This window comes from Athene noctua, chromosome 4 (genome assembly GCF_965140245.1).
Source record: "Athene noctua chromosome 4, bAthNoc1.hap1.1, whole genome shotgun sequence".
NCBI classification, from domain to species: domain Eukaryota; kingdom Metazoa; phylum Chordata; class Aves; order Strigiformes; family Strigidae; genus Athene; species Athene noctua.
The window spans coordinates 20312423-20338714 of record NC_134040.1 but is presented as its reverse complement, the minus strand read 5'-3'; the positions used below and the strand labels follow the sequence as shown (position 1 = coordinate 20338714).

At 43.2% G+C, this 26292-nt stretch overlaps 1 protein-coding gene across 1 annotated transcript in view; it reads left to right on the top strand.

Annotated features, from left to right (window-relative positions):
- The first annotated feature begins 651 nt into the window (after window positions 1-651).
- PPARGC1A (PPARG coactivator 1 alpha) overlaps window positions 652-26292 on the top strand; it is a 375488-nt gene continuing 349847 nt past the window's right edge. Inside the window, exon 1 of the mRNA XM_074903778.1 lies at window positions 652-942. Within this exon, the coding sequence (XP_074759879.1) occupies window positions 856-942 (87 nt within the window). The 5' untranslated portion in view covers window positions 652-855. The remainder of the gene's footprint in view (window positions 943-26292) is intronic.

Below are 26292 nucleotides of genomic sequence, written 5' to 3'. Positions count from 1 at the left end.
CTTGAAGACGGGGTGCTGAGGAAAACACACACCCCCTCCAAAAAAAAGAAAAAGCGAGGGAAATTGTCCCCGACGCACCGGGGACCCGCTGACGGCTCTGAGGCGAAGTTTCCCGCGGGCGGCGGCGGCGGCGGCGCCCCGCCCGGCCGCCCGCCCCCTCCCTCCCTCCCTCCCTCAGGCGCCCGCCGCGGGCGGGCCGGCCCGGGCTGCGGCGCCGGGGTCGCGCCTGTGCCCACACCCCGCCAGCGGGCCCGGGCCGCCCGTTGCGAACCCAGCGACAACTTTTCAGGCGCGGGGCGGGGCGGGGCGGCGCGAGGGAGGCCGGGCCGCGGCCGGGGGGGCGGGCTCGCCCGCGGCGGCGCTGCCCCGGCGCGGCGGGGGAGGACGCGCGTCGCCACTTGCCCGCTCCTTGCCCGCCGCGGTGCGGTCGCAGGTCCTGCGGGCGCCCCCTCGCCTCCTGGCGCAGGCTGCGCTGCCGAGCGGGGACGGGGGCGGGCGGGGATGGAGAGGTCGCCTGGCGCTGGTGATTCAGTGCCGGGGTCTGTCACAGCACAGCCCGTCCCCGCCGGCGGCGGCGGAGTGAGCGCGCGCACGTGACGCCGGCTCCGGCTCCTCGGTGCCTCCACAAACAGACGCGCACAGACACGCGCGCACACACACACACACGCACACACCCGCGCGCGTTACCCGCTCCGCCAACCGGCCGCGCTCGCTCCCTCGCGCACGCACCGCGCAAGCCGCCGCCAAGGCGAAGCTGCCGGCACGCTCCGCGGCAGCGGCACCGGCGATCGCGCAAGAGGCAAGAGTTTGCGAAGGCTGCTGTGTGCCTTCCCGAAGAGGTTTTGCGCCCAGAGGATGGCTGGCTGCGGGCTGTCAGAAGACGCTTGCTTCTCCTCCTTCTTTTACAACTACACCTCCTCCTGGGAGACCTCCTACAACCAGGTAAGAGGTGGCCGGTGCTGCGAGGCGCGCTCGCCGTCGCTGCGCCCTCCGGGCTCCTCGGGGGAGGCGAAGGTGGTGCCCGTGTGTGCAGGAAGGGTCTGGAAGTGTTTCTGCTCAGCGTGTGTGTGGGGTAACCAGCCTGGGAACGCAACGGGAGAAGAGAGGTTTTCCTCCGTGTGCCTTTCGTCCCCTTCCCTCTGCCCCGGCCCCTCCCGTGAGGAAGAGGAGCGGGCGCCGTAGTGCGCGGAGGGCTGCGGTCTACCCGGGAGCAACTCGGGGCACACGAGGGCAACTCGAGCGAAGCGTCCCCGAGCCTCCCCCTCGACTGCGCTCGCCGCCGTCCTCCGCGCACCGAGGGCCCCTGCTGAGGGCAGCCAGACGAGTTTCCCGGGGCGGGGGGAGCAGGCGTGCTTGGTAGGGGCTTGGTGCGAGAGGGACACCCCCCCCTCCCCCCCAGCCGTTCCCCTCTCCCTCAGAAATGGCTGCATATGCGTTCGGCCTCCGAATTTCGCATCCCGCCTAGGTGGAAATAGTTCGGCTTACCCGTCCCTCTTTCTGCTCCAGCCCCCCACCCCCCCTCCGCGCACTTAACTTTGATGACTGTGCAATGCAGAGCGCGCAGCCGGAGAGCGCTGGCTCCTCCGGCCGGGTCGGGCTCTCCCGCCCGCGGGCCGCGGCGGGGCGGCTGCCGGGGTGGTGAGGGCGGGCGGGGAGAAACCAGAAATCGCGCCTCAGAGGTAGAGAGCTATTCTGGGAGCCTCCGAAACGTCTTTAATTAAATAACTGTTGTAGTCTGCTGCCCCCGCTGCTTGTCTGGTGAAAGTCTACAGGCAACTGTCATTTATAAACTATCGGGGGGTGCGTGTGCGTGCCTGGGGAAGGGGGTTTCTGGGCTGGCGCGTCAGGAAAAGTTGAGCGGCGGGTGGGAGCGGGCTGTGGGGCGGGTGAAAGGCACCCCCGAGCTGTGCAGGCGGCGGGGCCCGCGCGGGGCGGGAGAGCCGCCCGCGGCCCCTGAGGCGGTGAGGGGCTCCGGGGGGGGAAGGGGGGTCGCCTCCCCGCTCCCGCCCTGCGGCGGACAGAGCCCGCTCCGCTGGTGGAACAGCGCGCAGCCCTCGGCCCCAGTTTCCAGGGAACGGAAATCCCCAAACTAGCAGTTGCCAGCTCCAGGTTTACACCTCGCAGCGAGGGATCGAGAAACCGCGCGCTCCGCCCTGCCTCCAGGAGTTAATAACACGGAGCGGTGGGGAGCGGGGCCCCTCCTCCGGCAGCGGGCAGCCGGCGGAGCGCGGCCGCCGGGCCCTCGCGGTGGGGCCCTGGCGCCCGGCCCGGCCCTTGAAGCAGCCGAATAAATACTGATGGGTGGTGTCCTGGGTGCCAGCGGACACTTGCCGGGCCCGTCGCGGAAGGCGCCTCGTGCTGGGCAGAGCTGCCTGCCGCGCTCGCCGCCCCAGTCGCGGGGAGAGCGAACCTTCCCCGCGGGGCGCCGCTCGGGCTGCCTTGCGCTGAGGAGAGCGGGGGCTCGCGTGGGGAACGGGCACAGGCGGGCGCGTATCGAGTGCGGCGGGGACCCTCTGGCTCGATGAAGCCCTCAGGTGTCGCCGGCGGCCCCGCGCCTGGCGGGGCGGTAGGGCGGCAGGTGGGGGGTGGGGGGGAAGGCCACCGTAACGGCCACCGGCGACTGGCAGGGCCGGGCCGGGCGCGGCGCCGCCTGAGAGCCGTCCCCCGGGGCGGGGGGCTGCCCGACCCCGCAGCCCTGCTCCCCGGCTGCCCGCCGGTGGCTGCGGCGTGAGGTTGCTCTGTGCCTGCCGCCAGCGGGGGCTTGGGGCGGCCGGTGCCGCTGGGCCCCTTGTGTTCCTCCGCACATACCGGGTGCGCACACCGGTGCCCGTGTGCTCGTACGAGCAGAGAACGTCCGTTATTATCCTGCTAAATACGAGTCCACTCAAGGAACTGAGATTTAAGAAGGGCTTATGCCTGGTGTAAAAGGCAGGCAGTCAAACGAAGACTCCTTTGAAAGCATCAGAGGAGGAAGATGGTTAGGAACGCTGACAATAAAATCAGGTTTAAACCAGTTCCTTTATCTAAAGTTAGTTTCATTCTGTAGCGAAACAGTTCCGTGAAAGAATGACATTGTGAAACGATGGGTTCCCTTATATTTCTTTTCAGGAGAGCAAACCCGTCTCACAATGGAAGCAGGAAGAATTACTGACAAATCCAGAGTTGATCTATTCTAAATACCAATGTTGAACTGTATCTAAGGGAAAACGGGGGAGATAATTCAGGATGCAGAAGGTCTATTTATAGAAGGACTGTATAAACTGTAGGATATATACACAAAGTTGAATTAAATATGCATGATTAGGAAAGGAGTTTAGAAGGAGAAGGTGTAATCATTATATAGCATTACAACAGGAACAGATGAGCTTGCAGGACTTTCCAGGCTGAAGATGAGAAGAATTTTTAAGATACATATTCTTTCTGGTGCTCAAGGCTCCTTTCTATTTTCATCTTTTGCGCATTACGTTAGCATTTACATCAGTCAAAATCACCAGCTGAGGATTAGCAGTAGATGTTAGTCTGAATATGAAATCAAAATGAATATGGGATTTTGCTGCAAATAGATTTTTCTTACAAGTTTTAACACTTAAAAAGGCAGAGTTGGCTTAAATTTGACAGTCAGCCATATTCGTGTTTGTTTGTTTTTACCTGAATCGCGTCCAAAAAAAAAAAAAAAGCTTGCAAACCATTTCTTCTTACTAAATATAGCAACCTAGCTGAAATAGAATTTGTTTTCTATACTCTGTTTAAAACAAAACAGCAAACAGAAAAACTTTAAAAAAAGTGCTGAGATGAGAAGATGGGTTGACTACTGGAAAAATAGTTTTTTATTCCTAGATCAATATGATGCACTCTCGACATCTAGTACGAGGTAAAAGGATCCCTTGCATAATATCGATAGCGGTTCAGCCATAGCTTACTAAAGAATCCTTTCCTGGCATCTCAAGACTTTAATGAGAGTATAAGTAATCAGAATAAGACTTAATAATGGAATCAGTCAGGTTAAAGAGAACAGTGATTTCTTCTAGAAGCACAGTGTACTGTCTGACAGTTTTGAAGGCAGAGCTCTATAATTCAGGAAGGTTGAGAGATGCATTTTAACTTTGATATTTTTGGGGCATTATTGCAGTTCATTTTTAAGCATAAGATTATATGCATGATTTGTTGGTAATACTCTTGGAAGGAACTTTTTTCATTGCATGTTAAATTCCAAAGTACATCACAGAAAGACTTGCATTGGAAAAATTATGCCTAGAAATTTTATGAAGTCTGTTTTGAATCCATTTCTGAGACAGTCTTCCATAAAATAAGGCTCTGTAATAGTTACAGATAAGACTTTGCATTACTAAGGAGAACTCCAAAAAGATTGACTATTCTCCTGAAGTTTGCTGTCTTTTTTTACAGTTATTTTAGTCCAGGGACTTAACTACTATTCTAAATTCTAGAGTAGACGAACTTGTAGACTTAAATCCTGAGAGCTGTGAATTGCGGTTGCATAAACTTGCCTTCGTTGTCTTGCCAATGTGTATAAACCTGAGGTGAAGGGATATCCAGCAGATTTCCTGTTGGTGATTTGCATTATTGGACCGTCAATAAACATTCTACTTTTAGGTCTTTATTTTGTGAATATATGTTTGGTGGAAACTTCCTGAGTGTATCGTCTGGCTTACTGAAATTGTCTTTACATCTGTTTCTTAATTAGTAGTCATGAGGAGAGAACAGCTATTTCTAAGTACTGCAAAGGGGGTATTCAGCCTTGCAAGAGCAGTAATATTCTTGGACATAACCTGTCCATGCTGAACTGGCAGCATTATTTGTATTAATTATTTTTCACTCTCCAGTCCAGAACCAGATATGTTGTTGTGTTACTAATCTATATGGTTGGGAAGTGCTTGAAAATAATTTGAAATGTAGTTCATGAATGAAATCCTATGACTAAGGCGTAAATCTGGATGCTTATTTTAATACGACCTCAAGAAAATCCCTGCAGTATAGAAGCAGAATGAGAGTATGCTGCCTAATTACTGCCATCATTTCAGAGATTTTTCCCTGCAACACTCAGCTCAGGGCTTGTTACCCGGCACCATCTCTTTCTCCTGTGCTTTCAAACATGGCGGTACTTTATACAACATACTTTCACAGAATGTGTTCTGTAGATAGAAGTAAGTCAGGGAAAGATTAAGCTAAGAGCCAACTTTGTGGCTTGGCTCTTTGTCTTTACATATGCAGGGACAAATGTACCCCAATGCAGTCAGAGATTTCTGCCAGTATTTTTGGGGTGCTGGACTGAATATAGCATATTGCTTTTATGCATTTCTTTTTTTTAACTAGAGTAAGTCCAATGGCCATTTCTATTTTGAACCATAGCCAGTGAGACTTTTTGGCTGACTTTTTATCTCCATGGTTTCTGGATATTTTTTATTTTTAAAATTTGCATAGCAGAACTCAGAGTCCATGCAGATTTGGAAATATGCTAGATAAGTTCGTGCTAATGCACTGCACATATATATAGCACATATTAAGGATGTATGTGTATGAGGATGTTGAATGAGAGATATGAATCAGTCTGCACAAGATTGGGCAGTGCACTTTATGATTTTTGTAGGCCTTTCTCTTTAATGGAAAAAGATTCAGTCGATAGTTGTAGGCTATCTGGTTGCGAAAACCAGTGGAATAAAACCATGCAACTTTGGTTATATTTTAGCAAAGCCTGTAGCATCTCTGCAAATTAAAAGGACGCTGTCAAGACTAAAATAGTTTTTAAAAAGCAGCAATCCTGGTTTAGTTAACAGAAAAGGCTTGGTAATTAAAAAAAAAAAAGTTAATCCTGCATTTGGAATTTTCCTGACTTTTCTATATCCAGGGGGTGTTGTATGCTGGTGTGCAAAGCCAGGAAAATGGAACACGGTAAAAATGAAAGTGAAACCAAAGAGGCCTATTTTCTTGGCATCCCAGCAAAAAGTAAACAATAGGATAATGAGGAAGGTGCAGTTTAATAAAATAGGTAATAGAATTTTAAAAAATGTTGTTAAGTGTGATTTTCTTCAACACAGTGACTTTGAAAAGTGTATTCTGATGGCATTCTCATCTGGCAAAAAAATGCACAGTGTGAACTGGGTACAAACCATTTTCACATGCCCCAGAGCAAAACAGCTAGGTAGTGGTACAGTAGAGCACAATAACCGTGAGTTTTAAAGCATATGCAGAAAATGGGCAAGATGTTTTCATATCTTAGTTCAGAAGAAAAGCTCACGTGCAAATTCTAAGCTAAAGTTATGGCTGTGATGAACTAATGCATTTTAGTGCTTTATACATAAAATGGGATTTTCAAAAATACAGTTGTGTTCAGGAGAAAATGTCAGTAGCTCTAGCATTGTGCTCTGTAGGAGAGGGCAGGGAGTTCTTAGCTGGTCAAATGTTCATGTGGTCTAAGCAGAAATGTAAAAGTGCAGGGTTTGCATTGGAATGAGAATGGGGTCATCCACCCTTTGTACTCATCATCAGGGAAGCAGAACCTTCTTCCAGAGAGACCATAGGAAATCAATGAGTACACTTTGCTAGTGTAGAGATAAATGTGTACTGCAGAAGGGTATTAAATATAAAAGGGCAGCAGTAAAATGATTTACTACATGAAGCAGTGGAACTTTCTTTTGGTCACCTAAAAGGCAGTTTTTAATTTTTGATAACATAATTGTTTTTTTTTTTTACTACTAATAACTGAAAAAAGATGGCAAATTAGCTGTTCTACAAGGGCTTGAGGTAAATAATGTAAGCTAGGAGAGGCTTGTTTACCAATGGCAGCTTATTTACAAATAGACACGTGTTTTATAACATATTATCTGGCATTTATCATTTAGATTATAATCATCTGATCTGACTTACCAGAATTTAATGGATTTTTAAATGTTTTTTCCTGAGACAGCATGGATGCTTGCGATCCAGTTTGTCTCGCCATGACCAGAAGGTATCACTGAGGGATACCAGCACAACGGATGCACATAGGAGAGAACCTGACGTACATTTAGGTGTAGAGGCTTAATGAAATGTGGAAGAGCAGGTGCACAGTCCTAATGTGTTGGTGTTTTTTTAATTTCCTCTGATGTGGCTGTTTGCTGTGTGAGCAAATCTCTTTGTACATTTACAACCTATAGAACTGTAAAATTGCCAAAAAGGCTGGAAACCCAGTAATTTTGCAGTATTTTCTGTCTTAGACTCTGTGTTCTCTATAACTGGCAATTGAGATTTCCCTTCTGTGAAGTAGCCCGGTGTTACTGTCTCTACAGGTAAAATTAAGGTGAATAGAGATTAATAGCAGAGTGACCCTTGCTCTGAATGTGGCACTTGTGATGCTGTGGTCCTAATTTTGGAAGGAGACATTGGGCACTCTTGGTTCCGTATGAACTCTCTGGGACCTGAAATGATGAGAGGTGGGTCTACACTAGCACTTTCCTTGGGAGCAGGGATGTGCTGCGTTCATCCCAACTCTGCTGTGCTTTGGTTAGCGTTGTAAATTGCGTTCGTCGCAAATGAACAGAATTCCTGTTGGATAGAACTGAACCGGGAGATGTGTTCCAGGAGTACTCTTAGTGCATTTGAGCTGTGAATTGACATTCAGTTAATGAGATGAGACCAGAGCTAGAATGAAGTCAAATAATTAAACAAACCATGCCCAGAAGTGCGTGGTACGAAGCATGTAGTCTAGATGTCGATCCTCGGCACCAACTGAGTCTGGCTCTTCCAGTCTTGAAGTTCTGTATTACAGAATCACAGAATCGTCTAAGTTGGAAAAGACCTTGAAGATCATCCAGTCCAACCATTAACCTAACACTGACCGTTCCCAACTACACCATATCCCTAAGTGCTGTCGACTCTACTCTTAAACCCCTCCAGGGATGGGGACTCCACCACCTCCCTGGGCAGCACATTCCAACACCTAACAACCCCTTCTGTAAAGAAATGCTTTCTAATATCCAGTCTAAACCTTCCCTGGCGCAGCTTGGGGCCTTTACCTCTTGTTCTGTCACTTATTACTTGGTTGACGATCCCCAGCTCTCTGCAACCTCCTTTCAGGGAGCTGTAGAGAGCGATGAGGTCTCCCCTCAGCCTCCTCTTCTCCAGACTAAACACCCCCAGTTCCCTCAGCTGCTCCCCATACGACCTGTGCTCCAGACCCTGCACCAGCTTCATTGCCCTTCTCTGGACACGCTCGAGTCATTCAATGTCCTTTTTGGAGTGAGGGGCCCAAAACTGAACACAGGAATCGAGGTGCGGCCTCACCAGTGCCGAGTCCAGGGGTAAGATCACTATTATTTTCTTGCTCATGTATACAGACTCTGCACATAGTTGGGTTTACCTGGCAGAGAGCACATGAAAGCCCATATTTGGGAAGCTGATTGGAGAGTTGTGGGTTGAACGGTCACCTGACATGCATCCCTGTGTGGCAATCATAGGACCATTATCCTTTGCCTCAAAAAGGGATGGTTTGTGTTGGCATGAAGAGAAAAGGTTCGTTTGATCTCTTGTAGTATAACACATGAGCGAGTAAGAGGCACTGGTACTTTGGCTCACAAAAGCCCTCCACATTTTTAACCCATTTTATTATTTGCAAGAGCAATTTAGTTCCTAATGTTAACAATGAGTGATTATGATTCTGTACTTCCGTTTACAGCATAAATTAGCATTTTGTTTTCCATTACAGCTTTTGAATGAGGAATTATAATGTATAATTTGCTGCAAATAGATGTTATCATCTCTTTGGATGTGAACAACCACATAAACTTGAGCAAATGATAAAAATGGAATCAATTACTTCTCAAATGGAAGTAGTTTACAAACCTTCATATACAAAATGGCAATAGTAGCTGGTTATTGTAACAAATAATTAGTTTTTTTTTTTTTAAAAACAGCATTTATTGAATTCCATTGACAATTTAGTAATTGTTTATAGAATATTTAACCATCTCCCTCACAAAATACATGCCACATAATACATGCATCTTTTAAACTGCAGATTGCCTCTGTAGTCCTTGTGTGAAGGTTTTGCTCATGTATATTCACCTGTACAAATGTTCCAGAAGGGGAGCACTGAGCCACAAATCATGCTGCTGCTGATGATGATTAGAGAGCTTCACTGTATTCTGGAATTAGTAGATCAAGATTGAAATTGTGGAGGAGAGAGGAATGAAGAGTATGTGCTGTAGACTGTATCCAAAGCCTGCTTGAAGGTGATGAGAGTTTTTCTGCCACTTTTGAACTTATGATCTAGGTCCTGGTTATTTAAAGAGGAGGAAGAGATGTTATTATAGTTGCTTGAATGAGTGAATGCTGTAAGCCTCTGCTGGAGGGGAAGGTAATACCTTGTACTTTAATGGGTTTAGTAGTTTGAATTTCACGAAACAAGTTTTCACTGTCAGTTGCTATGATATGTTTTTGTGTTATACAGAGTTGCTCATGCTTGGAAAAATACTAGTCCACAGCCAAAATGAATGTGAGAAACAGTCCAGAATCCCACTCATTATCTTCCCCTTGCAGAGACTTGCTTCATACTTCTAAAGGACGTAATCTAAGCATAATTTCCAACCCCTTCCTTTCAAGGAGGCTGTCTAAATTCTGATGATTTTCTACATACCGGTTTGCATGTATGTTTATTTCTGATCCCCTAAATCTCTGACCATAAAGCTACCACCTACATCGTCCCCTGTCAACCTGAATTCACCAGCATTTTTCTCACAGTCTTCCCTGGTAAGCCCATTGCATCCATCCATTCTGTATGCATTATAAGCCCTGGTTGAACATACTGTCTTGGTTGCCCCCATCTTCTGTCTTACTCTTATTTAAAAATACAAACCAAAGTCCATACTTTGCATCATTTAGTGCTTTAGATTTTAGACTACTTCTTGTCCTTTGAAAGCCTTTGCATAATTTAGTTTTTCCCTGTTTACTGTTACTGCCACATCTTTCTGTTTACGACTGATGCTAAATTTGATGCTTGCTGGGTTGCTTCTCCTAATCAGCACTTTTTTGCTATCCCCACACTTTTTTATTAGTGAAGTGTTGAGCCTGTTAAGGAAGATCCTGTAAGCTTTCCTCTACCTGGTCTCTTGAAAGCCATTGTTGCTTAATTATTAGGAATGGATAAACTTATTTTGTGCCTGGAAAGCTATGGAACAAGCTGACCACAAAAACCCAGTCATCATCCTGACTGCTGCGTTTTATTGTATTTGTCTGTTGCTTGTTTCTTTAGGTTGCCATACTTCTATCAGTCTGTAGATCAGATAAGCAATAGCTTTTTAGTATTCTAATAATTAAAAAAAGAGTAATGATGTCTTTTCTCATTTGCTCCACTCTAAAAAAACTTTACAAATGAAGTAATGGGGGGGGGAGAATGATGAAATGGGAATAGCATAACTTGCAATTCAGGGTGCTGCATTCAGCCTTACAGCCTTCTTTTGAGATCATGGAACTTTCTTGACTTTCTTGTATTTTATTTTGAGGCAGCCATTAGTTATGAAAATTTACTTGTTTACTTGTTTTCTCATTTTGTGTAAAAGTCTGTTTAACTCTTTTTTTTTTTTTTTTTAAACATTCTGAACAAACTGTCTTGGACTGGGGCAGGAGGTGAATGTTGTGACACAGATCTAAGTCACTTGTCTCCCTCATCTGAATGGCATGTGAAAACTATATTTGCAGGGAGGCTTTTTGAAACTTAGAATGGGTCTCTGTTGTACCAAAGATTCCTGAAAGGCTGGTGGAACTTCGTTTTAGAAATATGTGCATGGCTTCATAAAATGTATCCACAGTTGTCATGGGGTCCCTGAACTGAGCAATTCACAGTGTCATAGGTATATTTGGATTGTAAAAACTTACTCCAACAAGGTAACTCACTTCAACCATTTAATTTTTTTTTCTCTTGAGTCCAACAGCACACTGTGGCTTGATGTATCTGATGAACTTTGACATTTTATTCATGAAGCTTCTTACTATATCTGTCTGCTACCTCTATATGTTATAGTTTGCTTAGGCCTTGATCCATCAGACCCCTTAATTGCTCAACTAACTGTAAACACTTGAAGTCAAGTGAACTGCTTACAGGTTTGAAATGAATGTGTGGTGTGTTGGATTGGGGCCTTAGACAGCAATATCTTAAGGACAGAGTACTTTGCTTCTTTCTTGTTTGTCAAGTACTTGCCATACTTCCAGTACATTAGAAGTATTGAAGGTTATTATGGCAGTGGGAGCAAAAAAGCAGTGAGGAGATCAAGGAAACCTGGTAATGTTTACAGTATTGTTCCCTGGCAGTTCAGTCTCTTCCTTTGTTAAATGGATTTGGAAATAAAAGGTGATTTCTTCCTCTCCCAAACAAAAAGCCTTGTGACCAATGACTAGGTAGTGCCTTAAAATGCAAAACTATGTTCAGTGACAGAAAGCCATGCCTTAAAGATACTTAAGGACAGGAAACTCCTTTTGGATCGGAAGCAAGGTTTAAAAAAAAAAAAAAAAAAAGGGCTTAAAACATACAATGGTAAAAAAAATATATAAGTGGGACAGGCACACACTTAAATATTTAACCCATGTGAAACAATGAGTAAATGAACTACTGACCAAATAAATTAGCAAGACAAAAGTAAGGTTGTACTTCTAGCCTTTTTTTATTTTCATCCAAAAGACTGTTAATTGCTGGAGGATTAAAATAATTCATATTCAAGGATAGAAACTGATAACAGTGTGCAGAAGCTTGGATGCGCCAGCTATACAAGAAACAGTGAAAGGAATACTTTTCTCTGTGTGATGTCAAAGCCAAAGGAGGGGAAAAAAGAAAGGGAAGGGGTTGTGGCTCTTTGATGTCATTTTCAGAATAAAAATCATGCTGTAAAAGAAATAGCATAATCTTTTTCTATTTATCAAAGTCCTTTTTTTCTAAAAGTTAGGGCAGCATTGTTAATTGATTTTTCTAACACTTATAATAACAGTTGTATTAAAAATAATTTACAGAGGATTTTTTTTTTTTTCCAGAAGCTGAGCCCTGCAGAATCTATTGTAGAAAAGGGGGTAGAGAGTGGATTATTGTACATTACTGTTCTCACATATATATAATCTGTTTGGTAAAATGCGTGTTGTGCTTTTGCATTGTCCATTTTCAACCAGTGGTGTCTTTCCAATGAGATTTGCTGCTTTAGTAGTAATAGCATCAGGATATCTCATGCCCTTTCAGTATAAATAAAGGTTGTCCTAACAGCTGCTCAGAGTGTGCTGGCATAGTGGCTGTCTTTGCTGGAGTGCCAGTTTTTGGCTGGAATATTTTGACACACTGAAGCTTTTCTCTGGTTACCAATGGTTGAATCATTTCCAGCTGTGAAAACAGATGTGTAGCTTTTTTTGAAAGTAAAGTTAATTAGGGTTTATGAATTGTGAGTTGTTTTTTTTTTTTTTTTTAAATATGGGGTTAGAGGATGCCTTTAGAAAAATAGTTTTTTATGAGCATGATGTTGGACAGATTATTACACAGTATTATAAGGAAAATTTGGGGCATATCCATGACAAAAAGAGTATGCTCATTGCCTCATTATCTCCTAAAACCACGTTAAAAATGAAAAGAAGAAATAGTATTTAAATTGATAACTAATAAAGCTGAGACAAAACTGGCAAATAAAAGTGACTAGTTTATCATAGTGTATATTGTGTATTAATACTGCTATTTGGCCATTTGTAAAGCAGCTCACAGTCTTTCAAATCTGTATGGGCCAACACTTCACAAAATGTCTCATTAAATTTTTTGTTTTCTTCATCTTTGGCTTTTATCTTTGAAAGGAATTCTCTAGGTGAAAACTCTGGAAAATATTTGCCATGTTTCAGACATTATTTTCTGTGTTTAGCATAGTGATTTGTACCTTTAATACTGATGTCTGTCTCTTAAGTCTGCTGGTAGACATTGCATGGTTGTTATGGAAAAGGTAACCTTTTGCATGAAGAAACTTAGTTCTGTGATTTCTTTTTTACTCTTTGTTCCTGATTGTTACATAAAATAAAGGTGAAGGATTTAAAAAAAACCCAACCCAGCAATTTACTTAATTTTTGTTACTCTTTGTGCAAGTAAGTGTTATATGAAATGGAAGGCTATTTGTTAGAGCATTGAAACAAGGATGCTTTTCCTTGTGCAGACTGTGCACATGCTAGGGCTAAACAGTGTATTGCACACTAAAACGCCAAATGTACAGAAATGTCTCTAGAATTTCTAATAACTAATCTTTCATGTCTAAATGAACTTTTACACTCGCTGAACAGCATTTAACTTCTCTAAGACTACTACAACTGTAGGCTAGCAATGCAAACAGAAAAAAGATTGTTTACATGTGTATTTTGCAGTTTTCTTCCATGGGGAAAAAAAAGTGTTTGGAAAGATCATGAAGAGACTATTATTAAAAAAAAAATTGTGGAGATCACAAACATACGTGGTATGAAACCACTGAACTTTTTCTAAACTGTCCTGTCAACTGTAGGACATACTTGGTACTTTGGATGCATTCCCTCTTAGAGTCTAATGAAAAGCTTTGCATGTTTGCAAGAATATGTTGCCTATCTGGGATTTGCAGAGAGTGAGATGATGTACTTCTGTTTTAAAAGCATGGGAATCTAGGCAGTGGTTTTAGGTGTTTTCTGTAAGGGGCACTACTTAACAGAGTGACTTTTGCCTTTGGATTTGTAGTTGCCCAGGATGAAGAATGGATGTGGCAGTGTTGTCTGCAGTGCAGGTTTCTAAGGCCTCACCATGTTAGGTTCCCACTTCTGGATATAATTTTACAAGATATTAAGTGTATGGACTGTTTTTTGCCCCAGTTTTAGGTCTCAAGCTAGGGTTTTGCGTTTTTTTAATGCAGGTGTAAGAAATAAGATTTCACTGGCTTCAGAAGTTTTATTAGATTAAAAAAAACCTCTGCAAAATTTCATACTATGATGTATAATTAAATCTGGTCACCAGGGAAGGCAATATAGATCCTTATTTTTTTTTTACCAGAAGATTTGTTATTTTTTTGTGAATTAAGACAAAAAGCAAACGAGAATAAAAGGGCTGGCATATTGAGAGATATCTTATAAAAATATTAATTCTTTTGTAGTTTAGAAGATGTAAAGCAAAGTGGCAGCAAAAGTCAGAGCTGTATTTGATTAGAAATCAAAAGGTTATTAATAGTGCTGATTACTTCAGCTTAGTTATGTCTGCTCTAGTATTACTCTTATTTGTTTGCAACTCTAATCAAGCTCACTGTAAGCCCTTATCTTTGACCAGCCAGAAGAAATCATAAAAGGAAATAATTGTTTAGTGAGAAAGACTTTGATAACAGTGTGACTCTTGTGTGGGAGACAAGGAGATAACACTGTCTGAATGAAATGATATAACCAAGGTGATAACTAAGGTGACAAATTCTTTAGTTGTCTTGTCCTCAGCAGTAAAATATACAGCAAATTAAAGATGTCTTTTCAAGAATCATCTTAAAGAATTGATAGTATTTGTAATTTGCATGTTTCACATTTGCATGTGTGGAGGAAAGGGAGGAGATTCAGTGTTGAGAAAAATAAGATTTTATAAAGCCACAGATTTTCTGACAGTTTGACCAGGCGATTCAGCCATTACTTATTATCCTGTTATCTCTCTATTGAATTGAAAACTGTGTTTAGTGTTTGACTTTTATTTGACTAAAATATTTTCCAAAATTTAAGTATTTATCTGAAGACAGACCAAGTATTTAGTAAAGCTTTTGATGCTTACTGTACTGGTTAATCATTCTCATTGTTTGCTTTCTTTAGAAAGCCCTGTTTTTCATTGGAGTTGTTCAGAATTAATTTTCTAGGCAGAGGTTCTCCTTATGACTTCACCCGGTAAGCTGGGAAGCCCTTCAGTATCTTTTTGGTTTTTTTCCCCTGAAAAGTGCTTTTACTCAAGACACTCTTGTATCTTCCTTCTGTTAAGCTAATCGGAGTGACCTCTTTAAGACTCTTACTGGAGGACATTTTTTGCAGACTTCAAGTACATTTGCATAACTTTTCTGTTTTCCTTCCAATTTTTTGATTTCCGTTTAGGAAAATCAGATGCCAGAAGCATGAGACAGTTTTTCAGTTTTGGTTTCTCCAGTGCTCTCAGTGCTACAGAGAAGAATTCTCTTACCTGCTTCTCTTCATTACATTCAAGGTTCAAATTAATTCGTTTTGCTGCAATATCATAATGAGAGTTCACGTTGAGTAACTTGTGCACTTCAGTACTTGAGCTCTTAACTGAGTTATGATTATCCAGGACATAGCCTGCCATTCCGTATATATGTTACGTTTTCTGTTCATTGGTCTGCACCTTAGTATTTTGTTTTATCCAAACATACTTTGTTAAATGAGCCTCTTTTCATCATTATGACTTTTTGCCAGTCCTATTTCTGTCTACTAACTTTATCATAATTTTATCTGATGAACTGTTGACTAGTGTGAAGCCTGGCACCAATCCTTGCTGAAAACCAGGAGAAACATCTATGCTAATTCCTCATTGCATTTTGTAGTTTCTCTCCTAGCCCCCTTTTAATGCACTTAATATACTCTATTTATATAGTATCTTCTTAATTTTGAATCTGAAAGTCAGGCTGTAATAAATCAGCTGCCTTGCAAAAAGTCTCCTAGAGATGAATAATTACTGAATAAGTGGTATCATCAAATATTTGAGTTAAAATTACTTGATATTTTTAGTGATGAGATGCCAGATCTCTCCTTAAGTTGTACATGTATGTAGCAATATGTTACTTAATATACTTTTCCTGGGAGGAGCAGGAACTTTTACATTCATAGTCTGTAAATGAGCATTTTTTAACAACTTTGGATCTGTAGAGACTGTATCTGAGTTTTCACATGGTTACACTTGCAGTGCCTGTGCCAAAGAGACAGCGATAAAGCATCATGTAGGAGTGGGACTTCATGCATGATGTGTAATATTAGTGTATCTGTGTGGCAGCATGTTGTATGCACCCTGGATAGCTTTAAATACTTTGATCTTTTTCTAGGTAGGACTTGAATAACTAGAAATGTACTCAGAACTGATCTAGACAGAGGTCACCCTCTCACCCTGCTGCAAAATAAAGCTTTAGGATATTCTTGGCTCCTTAGTTTAATGCAAAAAGACAAAAAAAATTTCCAACTCCTGATTCAGTTTTGCAGAATTCAGTTTGTGTCAGTGCTGAATTTATTACTGTATCTGAAAATGAGCTGGAAGTGTTACTTCTCTGATATGCTATAGTTCATTCTCTTTACACTCCTTCAGCTAGGACTGCTTCTGAAAGAGGTGGGCCAGGTGGCCCAATCTTGCCTCCTCCATTTTCAAGTTCAACCACCTCTTGCACATGGCTCACCTTACAACTACACAAACATTAGCCATGGCACAAGGGAGGGGCAGCACTGGCTCAAAAGCAAGCAAGCAAGGAAAAGGCAAATCTGCATATTTTAGCATCAGTGATGGCCCGTAGTGGTTTCAGTCTGGTGTAAGTCTGCAGTCAGGTCTGCTGAGGCAGGGTAACTGCCACTTGTTCACCCTTACTGCCCCAGTTGTGTTAGTGTGGCCTTTGTGACAGAAGGCCCTCCATCCAAATTTGCAAGCTTAACTGCACATGTGAAATGCTGGGGTTTCAACCCCAAGCCCCAAGTTAAGGTTGACATATGGGTGATTCCCACAGCCCTTCACAAAGGGGGGGTGAGTTTACCTTTACGCGTCCCTCCAGGGTGCGGCGGCCTTGCAGGGAGAGCCACTGGGTAAATGAGCCCCAGGGGTCCCACATTAAGTAAACCAAGGTCAGGTGTCCCACTTGGGGATGAAAGCTGGGACCCCTTGCAGGAAGGGGCAGTGTTTGTCTGTGAGGTGGATGCCCTGTGCAGAGTTCCCTGTTGGGGAAGGACCTCCCGCCTCCCTGGGACTGGGCTCCAGTCAGGTCTGGTGTTTGTAAACGTGGGCCGTGTAGAGATTCAGTATGTGGCTTCCTTGGTCTTAGGTATTTGGCTTGTTGACTCGGTTGTCTCCCATTCCTTCTATGGGAAACTGCACTTCACTATTTATTCCCCCCATTGTTGGTCGTGTGGTGTTGTTGTTGGGGTCAGTGGGATTGATGTCGATTATGTATAATCTGACTGACTTGTTTGTACCCCCAGCGCTCACCCATGTACTGACCCTTTTGTATCAAATACAATTTGGTTATTGGTTCATCTTTATGCTGCCCGTGTCCTTTATGCTAGGCCTAATAATTGGCAAAACAAAATTGGCGATGAGGATGGCTCTGTCTGAAGTTCCTGGATGGGAAGATCCTGTGTATAGTTCGCTGGCCCTCGAGTGGATTAAATTTGGGGGACCATGTGAACAGTGGGAGAAGCGGTTGGCGGAGGCTGAACCGCAGGATGTATTAGAAAATATTCAAAAATTTTCCAGTAAGGCACAGGATGCTGTAACCTATGGGAGACGGGGATGGGTCCTGTTAACATCATATAAGAAACAGCACCAGCAAAAAGGTCACTTACTGGCTGAATGTTCCCGTATGTGAGCTCAGATTATGACATTAGAATCTGTAAACAAGCTCCTTACTGATAAACTAGACACTTCTCAAACTGTACCCGAGAAGGATACAGTACAAGTTGCCCTGTGTAAATGTGGGAAGAGACAGGGACAATGTAGTCGTAAGAAGGTCCACTCAGAGGTTATACAGGTGGATGTACACCATAACCCTGATGGCTCAGATGATGATATCTGGTATCCTGCAGAGTCTGATGGGGCTAGTGCCTCAGATGACTCTGCAGATGTGAGACCAGTCATCAGGAGGAAGGTGGAATTTTCTGAGGGTGAGCCACCAGTAAATAGACCTACAGTGGAAGATTTCACACAGCAAGAAATAAGTGATATTCTTGCACGGTTCAGTCAGAGACCAGGAGAGCCCCTGCTTGCTTGGATGGTACGTTTATATGATCAGGGAGCATCAGGGGTTAGCCTGGATAATTTTGACTGCAGAAAGTTTGTAACTCTAAGTTCAGACTCTCTGGTGCAGGAAGCCTTTCGGACTAATGAATAATATACTCTTTATGGCTTTAGCAGCTGTGGGATGCAAGGCAAAATACCCCCTAGAGAATTCCTGGCCAGGTTCGGACCGGCCATTGTATACTCTGCGGGGTGGTATACAGCGATTGAAGGAAGAAGGAATGAAACTGGCCATTCATGTAGGCCATGTTGATGCAACTTTGATTGTTTGTGCCTATGAGAAATGTAATCATTAGGACTGCTCCACCGGATTATAAGAATGTTCTTGTAACTCTCTTATTGAGTGAAACAGGAAATCCCATTAGAGATGTACTTGAGAAAATGCATCAGCTAGGTGACCTTGGAGAATGGACTACCCGGGAGCATCAGGGCTATCGAGAATTCCAATGTCAACGGGGCCCCTGGGAATATACACAGAACCGAGACACCCGATGTGGTAAAAATACTGGACGTTGGCTGTCTCGAGGACAGTTGTTTAAAGCTTTATTGAAAGATGGTGTACCTCTCGCTAAAATTGATGGTCTTGACACCAGTGAATTATGGAGGTTGTACAAACAGAGAGGGTTACAGAAACCCCGTAGAAAAGTGCAGCATTATCAAGCACACTGGTCAGAAACTGTTCAGCCTACAGCACCCCCTCTGGATCCTCAACGGGATCCCGCCTTTGCTCACGGTGGGTCCTCCGGGAGCAGTTCGGTTGTTCCGGGGAAGAACCATGAATGGCAGCAGTATTCTGACCTGTACCCCTCAAGAGACAGTAGGTACTGTAATCCATATTGAAATATTGGCCAAGGTCTGGTACATTGGGCGCAGAAGGACTGACGACTCCATGTGGAGCTACAAATATTCTGGAAAAAACGGTCCTCTCAAATAGTAAAGGCTCTAGTAGATACTGGAGCGGAGGCCTCCTTGATTTATGGAAATCTGAAGAAATTTAAAGGTCAGTCTGTGATTATTACAGGACTGGGTGGAAAACAAATTGAAGCAGTACAAACCCAAATTGATACGAAAATTGGAAATCTTCCAAAATGACAGTATACAGTTACGATTGTTCCAATCCCAGAGTATATAATCGGAATAGATATTCTTAAGGGACTTACTTTGAATCTTCTTGATGGTCGTTATCAATTTGGGGTAAAGAGTTATATCACTAACTGAGCAATTTTAGTAGGGAAGATAAAGATGCCTCTGGTTCAGATCCCAGCTGTGACCAAGGTGGTAACCATGAAACAGTACAAGATTCCAGGCGGTCATGAAGGAATTTCCCAATCTATCAAAGACTTACTGGCTGCAGGGGTTTTAAAACTGACTACCACAATGTGGAATAGTCCAATCTGGCCAGTCAAAAAGGCTGATGGATCCTGGAGAATGACTGTGGATTGTAGAGAACTGAACAAGAGCACCCCACTTCTTGCGACAGCTGTACCTGATATGATCACCTTAATAGAAAGAGTTCAGAGGCATCCTGGCACGTGGTATGCTGTCATTGACCTGGCCAATGCGTATTTTACGATTTTGATTGCAGAAGAGCACTGGGATCAATTTGCATTTACATGGCAAGGACGGCAGTACACCTTTACCAGGTTGCCTCAAGGATGGGTGCATAGTCCAACTGTTTGCCATAGAATAGTGGCTGAGCACCTGGATGAGGTACAGCTCTCTTCTCATATGCAAATGATCCACTGTATTGATGACATCCTGATTCAGGGGACCAATGAGGGTGAATTAGAACAAATGCTTGAAGTGCTACTAACGCATATGAGGCAGAAAGGTTGGGAGATTAATCCTAAGATCCAAGGGCCATCTCAGACAGTTAAATTCCTAGGAATACATTGGAACTGTGGTCATTGAGAAATACTACCTAAAGCTCAGCAAAAGATTCTTGATTTTGCTATACCATGGAATAAGAAGGAGGCGCAGAGATTTATTGGACTGTTTGGTTTCTGGAGACAACATATTCCACGTTTAGGACAGATTCTGGCCCCATTATACAAGGTAACTCGCAAAAAGCATGAATTCGAATGGGGAAATGAGCAGCAGGCTGCCTTTGAATTGGCAAAAGAGGCTATTCAGAGGGCTTTGGACTTATGGCCCATGCAGGATGGTGAAGTAGAATTAAATGTATCTGTAAATGGGTCATATGCTAATTGGAGCCTCTGGCAGAAACAAGGGAAGAGTCCCCTTAGGATTTTGGGGAAGAAAGTTCCCAGAGGCAGGGCATAATTACACGCTGTTTGAGAAACAACTATTAGCCTGTTATTGGGCCTTGATAGAAACCGAGCAGCCCATGATAGGCCACGAGGTGGCCCTGCGACCCGAAATCCCTATTATGCAGTGGGTTAAAAGCTCCCTGAAGACTCACCGAATAGGACATGTGCAAGAATCGAGCATTATAAAATGGAAATGGTACATCCAGGACAGAGCAAAGGTGGGACCTGGTGGTGTTGCTGCCCTCCATGACCACGTAGTGGCTGCTCCCATGCAGGATCAAGAGATGAAGCCTGATCCTATAGCTGAACAGGAATCCCCTGTGCAATGGGGGAAGACCCTGGATCAGCTGCTACCTCTTGAAAGGGAACACTCATGGTTTACAGATGGGTCAGCTAAATATATAGGAGGGAAAAGGTTTTGGAAGGCAGCAGCTTATCATCCTTATTCCGGGAAATTTCTGGAGATCACAGGAGAAGGGGAAAGTAGCCAATATGCTGAGTTATATGGAGCATATATAGCTTTAAAATGAGGATTTAGGGGAATGTCACCTATACACCAATTCTTGGTCAGTGGCAAATGGATTGGCTACTTGGCTGCCAACATGGGCAGCCAAAGATTGGAAAATTTATTCTAAAACAGTCTGGGGAAAGGCAATATGGAAAGATATTTGGGAATTGTTTCAAAGAACCAAGGTGACAGTATTCCATGTAGATGCTCATAGTAATATAAATTCACTTGAGCGTCTTTACAATTCTGTCACTGATAACTGGGCAAAGAGTTCCCAAGACGGATTGGAGTTTGTCAGGAAGGAGACCATGAAGCCTTGGCAAAATGAGCACACCAGGAATGTGGGCATCTTGGGGAAAAGGCCACTTACAAGTGGGCCCAAGAGCGTGGCATAGTTATGTCACTAGATATGATCAAAACAATAATTGCCCAATGCCCTGTGTGCCAGCATACTCATAAGCACCTGGTACCAAATATCGTAAAAGGAGAATTGGGAAGAGGGAAATTGCCAGGACAAATCTGGCAGATGGACTATATTGGCCCTTTGCCCCAGGACCGAGGGTGCAAATACATCTGCACAGCAGTTGACACATAATTCAGGATACTTGATTGCTTATCCCTACAGAAAAGCCACGCACTGTAGTACTACCTCTACCATAGATATAATGATCCTACACTATGGCATCCCCTTACAAATACAAACTGATAATGGGTCCCATTTCCAAAGTAAATTTGTACAGCAATATGCAGAGCAGCATAACATTCAGTGGATCTTCCATATCCCATACTATCCACAGGCTGCAGGATTAATTGAATGAATGAATGAATGGGCTTTTAAAGGAGCAGTTTAAAAAGCTGGGAAATGGAAACCTATCCCGATGGAGATCTAACCTCACAGAAGCGCTCCACACCCTCAACAACCATCAACCCATCGGGGAGATGGAGACACCCTTGATGAGTATGACTACACCCAATCTGCAAATAAAGCCTCTAATGGTAACTGAAACTTTAACCTACTGGGAAATGGTTCCAGGTGCAATGGCCCCCTACCGGGCCACTCCAGAGGCTGCTGGGCTAGATCTTTATGCATCAGAACTGGTAAAGATAAATCGAGGCCAGACGAGGGTTATTAACACCGGGATAGGAATCCAAATTCCACCAAGACACTTTGGCTTAATAACTGCTCGCTCAAGCCTAGCCCTAAAAGGTGTTCGTGTAATGGGAGGAGTGATTGATACAGACTACCAGGGAGAGATCAAAGTGATCCTGCTGAATAATGGTGAACAAGATTTAGTTATTCAACCCAATGATAGAGTAGCACAGCTATTAATATTACCAATTTTGAAAACAACGGTGAGGAAGGGGGACCTACCCCAAGTCACTACTGTTTGTGGAGACAAAGGATTTGGATCTACCAACTTTAGTAATGGGGCAAAAGTATGGGTCCAAGGGCTGAGTGGCCCCCCTGAGCCAGCTGAAATAATATCTGTAGGAAAAGATAACACCATCCTAATCATGAAGCCTGGACAGAAAAAATGGGAACATGTCCCCGCAAATAAATGTTATTTGCAGGAATAACGATGGTCTAAGGTTTTGTCTTCTAGATTTTGTGTGGCACCACCGGGAATATGAAATCACTCCTGGGACAAATGTATTCGACCCAAATGGGCAGCGTACGGGCTGGAATACAAGTTGACGCTGAACTGTGCTGAGCAGATAACATCAGCTTCAGATCCACAGTGTGATCACACTGATCTTCCAATGAAAAAGACCACAACAGTGAAGAATATGAAGAAACAGCTGAGATGACTGTGGCAGTGTCTGTAGCCGAACACAACATAAAGATGTCACACTTAGAGATCATGTGAGGGCTGTGGTCCACCCATATGTTAAGGGCCGAGTGAAATGCTGGGGTTTCAACCCCAAGCCCCAAATTAAGGCTGACATATGGATGATTCCCACAGCCCTTCACAAAGGGGGGGTGAGTTTACCTTTAAGCGTCTCTCCAGGGTGCGGCGGCCTTGCAGGGAGAGCCACTGGGTAAATGAGCCCCAGGGGTCCCACATTAAGTAAACCAAGGTCAGGTGTCCCACTTGGAGATGAAAGCTGGGACCCCTTGCAGGAAGGGGAGTGTTTGTCTGTGAGGTGGATGCCCTGTGCAGAGTTCCCTGTTGGGGAAGGACCTCCCGCCTCCCTGGGACTGGGCTCCAGTCAGGTCTGGCTTTTGTAAACGTGGGCCATGTAGAGATTCAGTATGTGGCTTCCTTGGTCTCAGGTATTTGGCTGGTTGACTTGGTTGTCTCCTGTCTCTTCTATGGGAGACTGCATTTCACCATTTATTCCACCCGTTGTTGGTCGTGTGGTGTTGTTGTTGGGGTCAGTGGGATTGATGTCGATTATGTATAATCTGACTGACTTGTTTGTACCCCCAGCGCTCACCCATGTACTGACCCTTTTGTATCAAATACAATTTGGTTATTGGTTCATCTTTATGCTGCCCGTGTCCTTTATGCTAGGCCTAATAATTGGCAAAAAAACATGCAATTGCTCCCTATCCTTTCAAAATGACCTGAATTTTTTAAACATTGAAAAAATTCTACTTTTATGAATCTTTACAACCACAAGCAAACCTGCCTTTATTTTGAAAGAACCTGGGTATAGTCCAGTACAGTACTGATGTGCTGTCATGCCGCGTGATCATCAGGAAGTGATGATGAACAACTAGAGGTCTGTAGGGATGGTAGCCTGGGTCAGCTGCAGACTCAAGAGACTAACTGCATTCAGCCTACATTTTCTATAAAAGCACTAAATAGGGAGAGGTACTAAGTAAGAAAGAATTAAGTGCCTTTTCTAGGAAAAAAATTGAGGCAAAACCAGTGGGAGCGTCTCATTTTCAATAGGTCTGGATTTTTCCTCATTAGAGAAGTATAGGTAAATTAATGCACTTTTCCGTTGGTGTGTACTGAGGATGTGATTTTTATTTTTTCCCCCATCCCCCTTCAAGGAAGTAATGATTTTAAGTGTCCAGGTTTTTGAAGGCTCAGCTTCAGACATCTTAAATAGGGCTGACTTTCAGTGGCTATTTGTTTAGCATTTGCTGAATTTTGGGGCTTTTTGAGCAACTGAATATTAAACAAGAAGAATCAATGTCTCTTGACATGCGTGTCTCTAGTGTTTAATGCGTGAAGACAGCTTGCAGCCACATCGCAGGGAAAGCTGTGTGGAAACCTTGCTAGGCTGGATTATGCAGAGAATTACCAGTAGTCACAGAAATTGATTACTGTAACTGATGTCTTCTCTCTTTTTAATAATGTATTCTTATGATGTTTGATAATCACAGGCAGGACCTTGAAGGCCTGCTGTATAAGTTTTTTAGAATAAGTCTAGCATGCTCAGTCTTACATAGTTCCACAGTGCAGAGCTCCGAGCTTCAGGCAGGCTCCTGAGCCTTAAAGTCCATGTGTTCCCCTAGAAAATAAGATTTGATGATATGTATTTGCTTGCAGATGTTTATAAGCTGAAATTGAAGACTGGAACAGGCCTGTCCCGATATGTGTGCTAAGCTTACATGAGATAAAACACAGCCTTAAATAATTCCATGTAAACTGTTAGCGACGACCAAGAGTTTTGATTTGGCAGTGATGACTGCATTTAGAGCCGAGTCCAGGGGATTTAGGGTAACATTTGTCAAAGGTGCTGAGTCTTATTTTCTGAAGACACGTGGGTGTGAGAAGCAAGGTGTCTTTTACTAAGACTTTATGTAAGCGCTTCTAAAATATTTAGTGCTGTGTAGGAATACTTGAGTTTAAAATTAACTAGCTCAGCTAACAAAGTCAACAGAGCTAGGTGGCACTTCAGTCTCCTAGTGGGTTAGTTACTACAGGTAGGCAAGCATGTCACTGTATCTTCAGTTTGTCTGCTATCTAGATGGAAGGTTATGTTGGATATCTGTTCAACATTGCTCTTCCTATATAGTATATGTGTGCTTTTAAACTGATGTAAGTAGCAACTGAACATGAAATGAAGAGGATTTTGAAAATTTTATTAGGAGAACATTTAAGAAATCTCTGTCAAGAGATGATACCTGAAGTTCAGGTTGAAAAGTTTAGGACTTAAATTACCTGAAGGAAAAAGGGTTGTTCACAGATGTGGTGGGTTTTTTTATCTAACTTAAACCCAACATAAAAGTACACACTGAAATGCCTAATTTTATGTTAATTTAGATGTATTTGTCAGTCTGAAAACCCTAAATACTGCCAAGCAGTAAGAATTCCATCCACATAACATTTTGTAAAATGTTTTACATATGTGCCTTAATTAAATTCTTAATGTAAGAGGTATGACTACTTTTGTAGTGCAAAGTACTATGAGCAAAAAATACTTAATACTCTGAAACAGAAGGGATATGCATCGTAAAAGTGTCTATCTCAAAGTTAATTTAGAGAGTGGCAAAGCAGGTTTAAGACTGAGACATGTATAGCCCATTGTGTGTCAGGAGAGAGAGTGCAGAAAATTCCATTTTTACAAATTAAACTCTGATAAAAGTTTTAAGTGTTGTCCTGCTGTTTATGTATTTAATGTTGTCTCCAGCATCTTCTGTTAAGGAGTAGCACAATGTGTGGCATTTAGTATGTGTTTAAACTCCTCTGTTTTTAAACAGATCTTCAACTGGCAACACCTTTAAGAATTACGTGAGTAGAATCGTAGAAATAAAAGCAAATGAGAGGAAATGTAATGATGCTTTATACTTATATATCAGTTTTCTGTCATTTGGAAACTCAAGGGCTATTGCTTTTGTTTGCCAAATGTTAGGCTGTTTGCTTTCAAGGTGAAGCTGTACTATGCTGCTTTGAACTGATACTGTGTGATTAAGGTAGTAAGTAAGTGCCACTTAATTGGAACAGGCCTGATCAGAAGACAATCCAGGTAACTGATTTAAGCCAAACAATACTTAATTGCAGTGACTGTTGCTTAATGGGGATGGTAATTATGTGCATTGGGGATACCTTAAAATGATTCATTGGTGATTGGGTCTTTTGTGTCTCCCTCACTGTTGGCTCTTTTTCCCGTTATTCTAAACAGCTTTCAGTGTCTTCATAAATAGCTGTGATTCATTGAGAAAGCAGATAAACCATTGCTGATGGTTGGCTTTTAATAATTCTGTGACAGAGCTTTAAGATCAGCTTGCTTAAAATCATGATGCCTCTAATGATTTTTGAGGACCTTTTTATTTGCTCGCAGGAGTTCGAACTGTTGGGTTTGCTTTTCACCTTTCTATGCAATCAGGAATGTTAGAAATTGAAATAGGAAAAGACAATTCACATAGTTTCTTGGCTTCTCGATCAGGCAGGCTCTAACTCATGAGACTTACTAAATCATAGAAGTTGATAGAAATTCTCTGCCCTTGGCAAATCATTGACTTGGTTTAGTTCTGTCATATTTTCTTTGTCAGGATTGACTGTTTTCTTCTGCATGAACCCACCTGATCTGTTAAAAATACACTTTACAACTGAGGAATCCCCCTTTATAGTTAA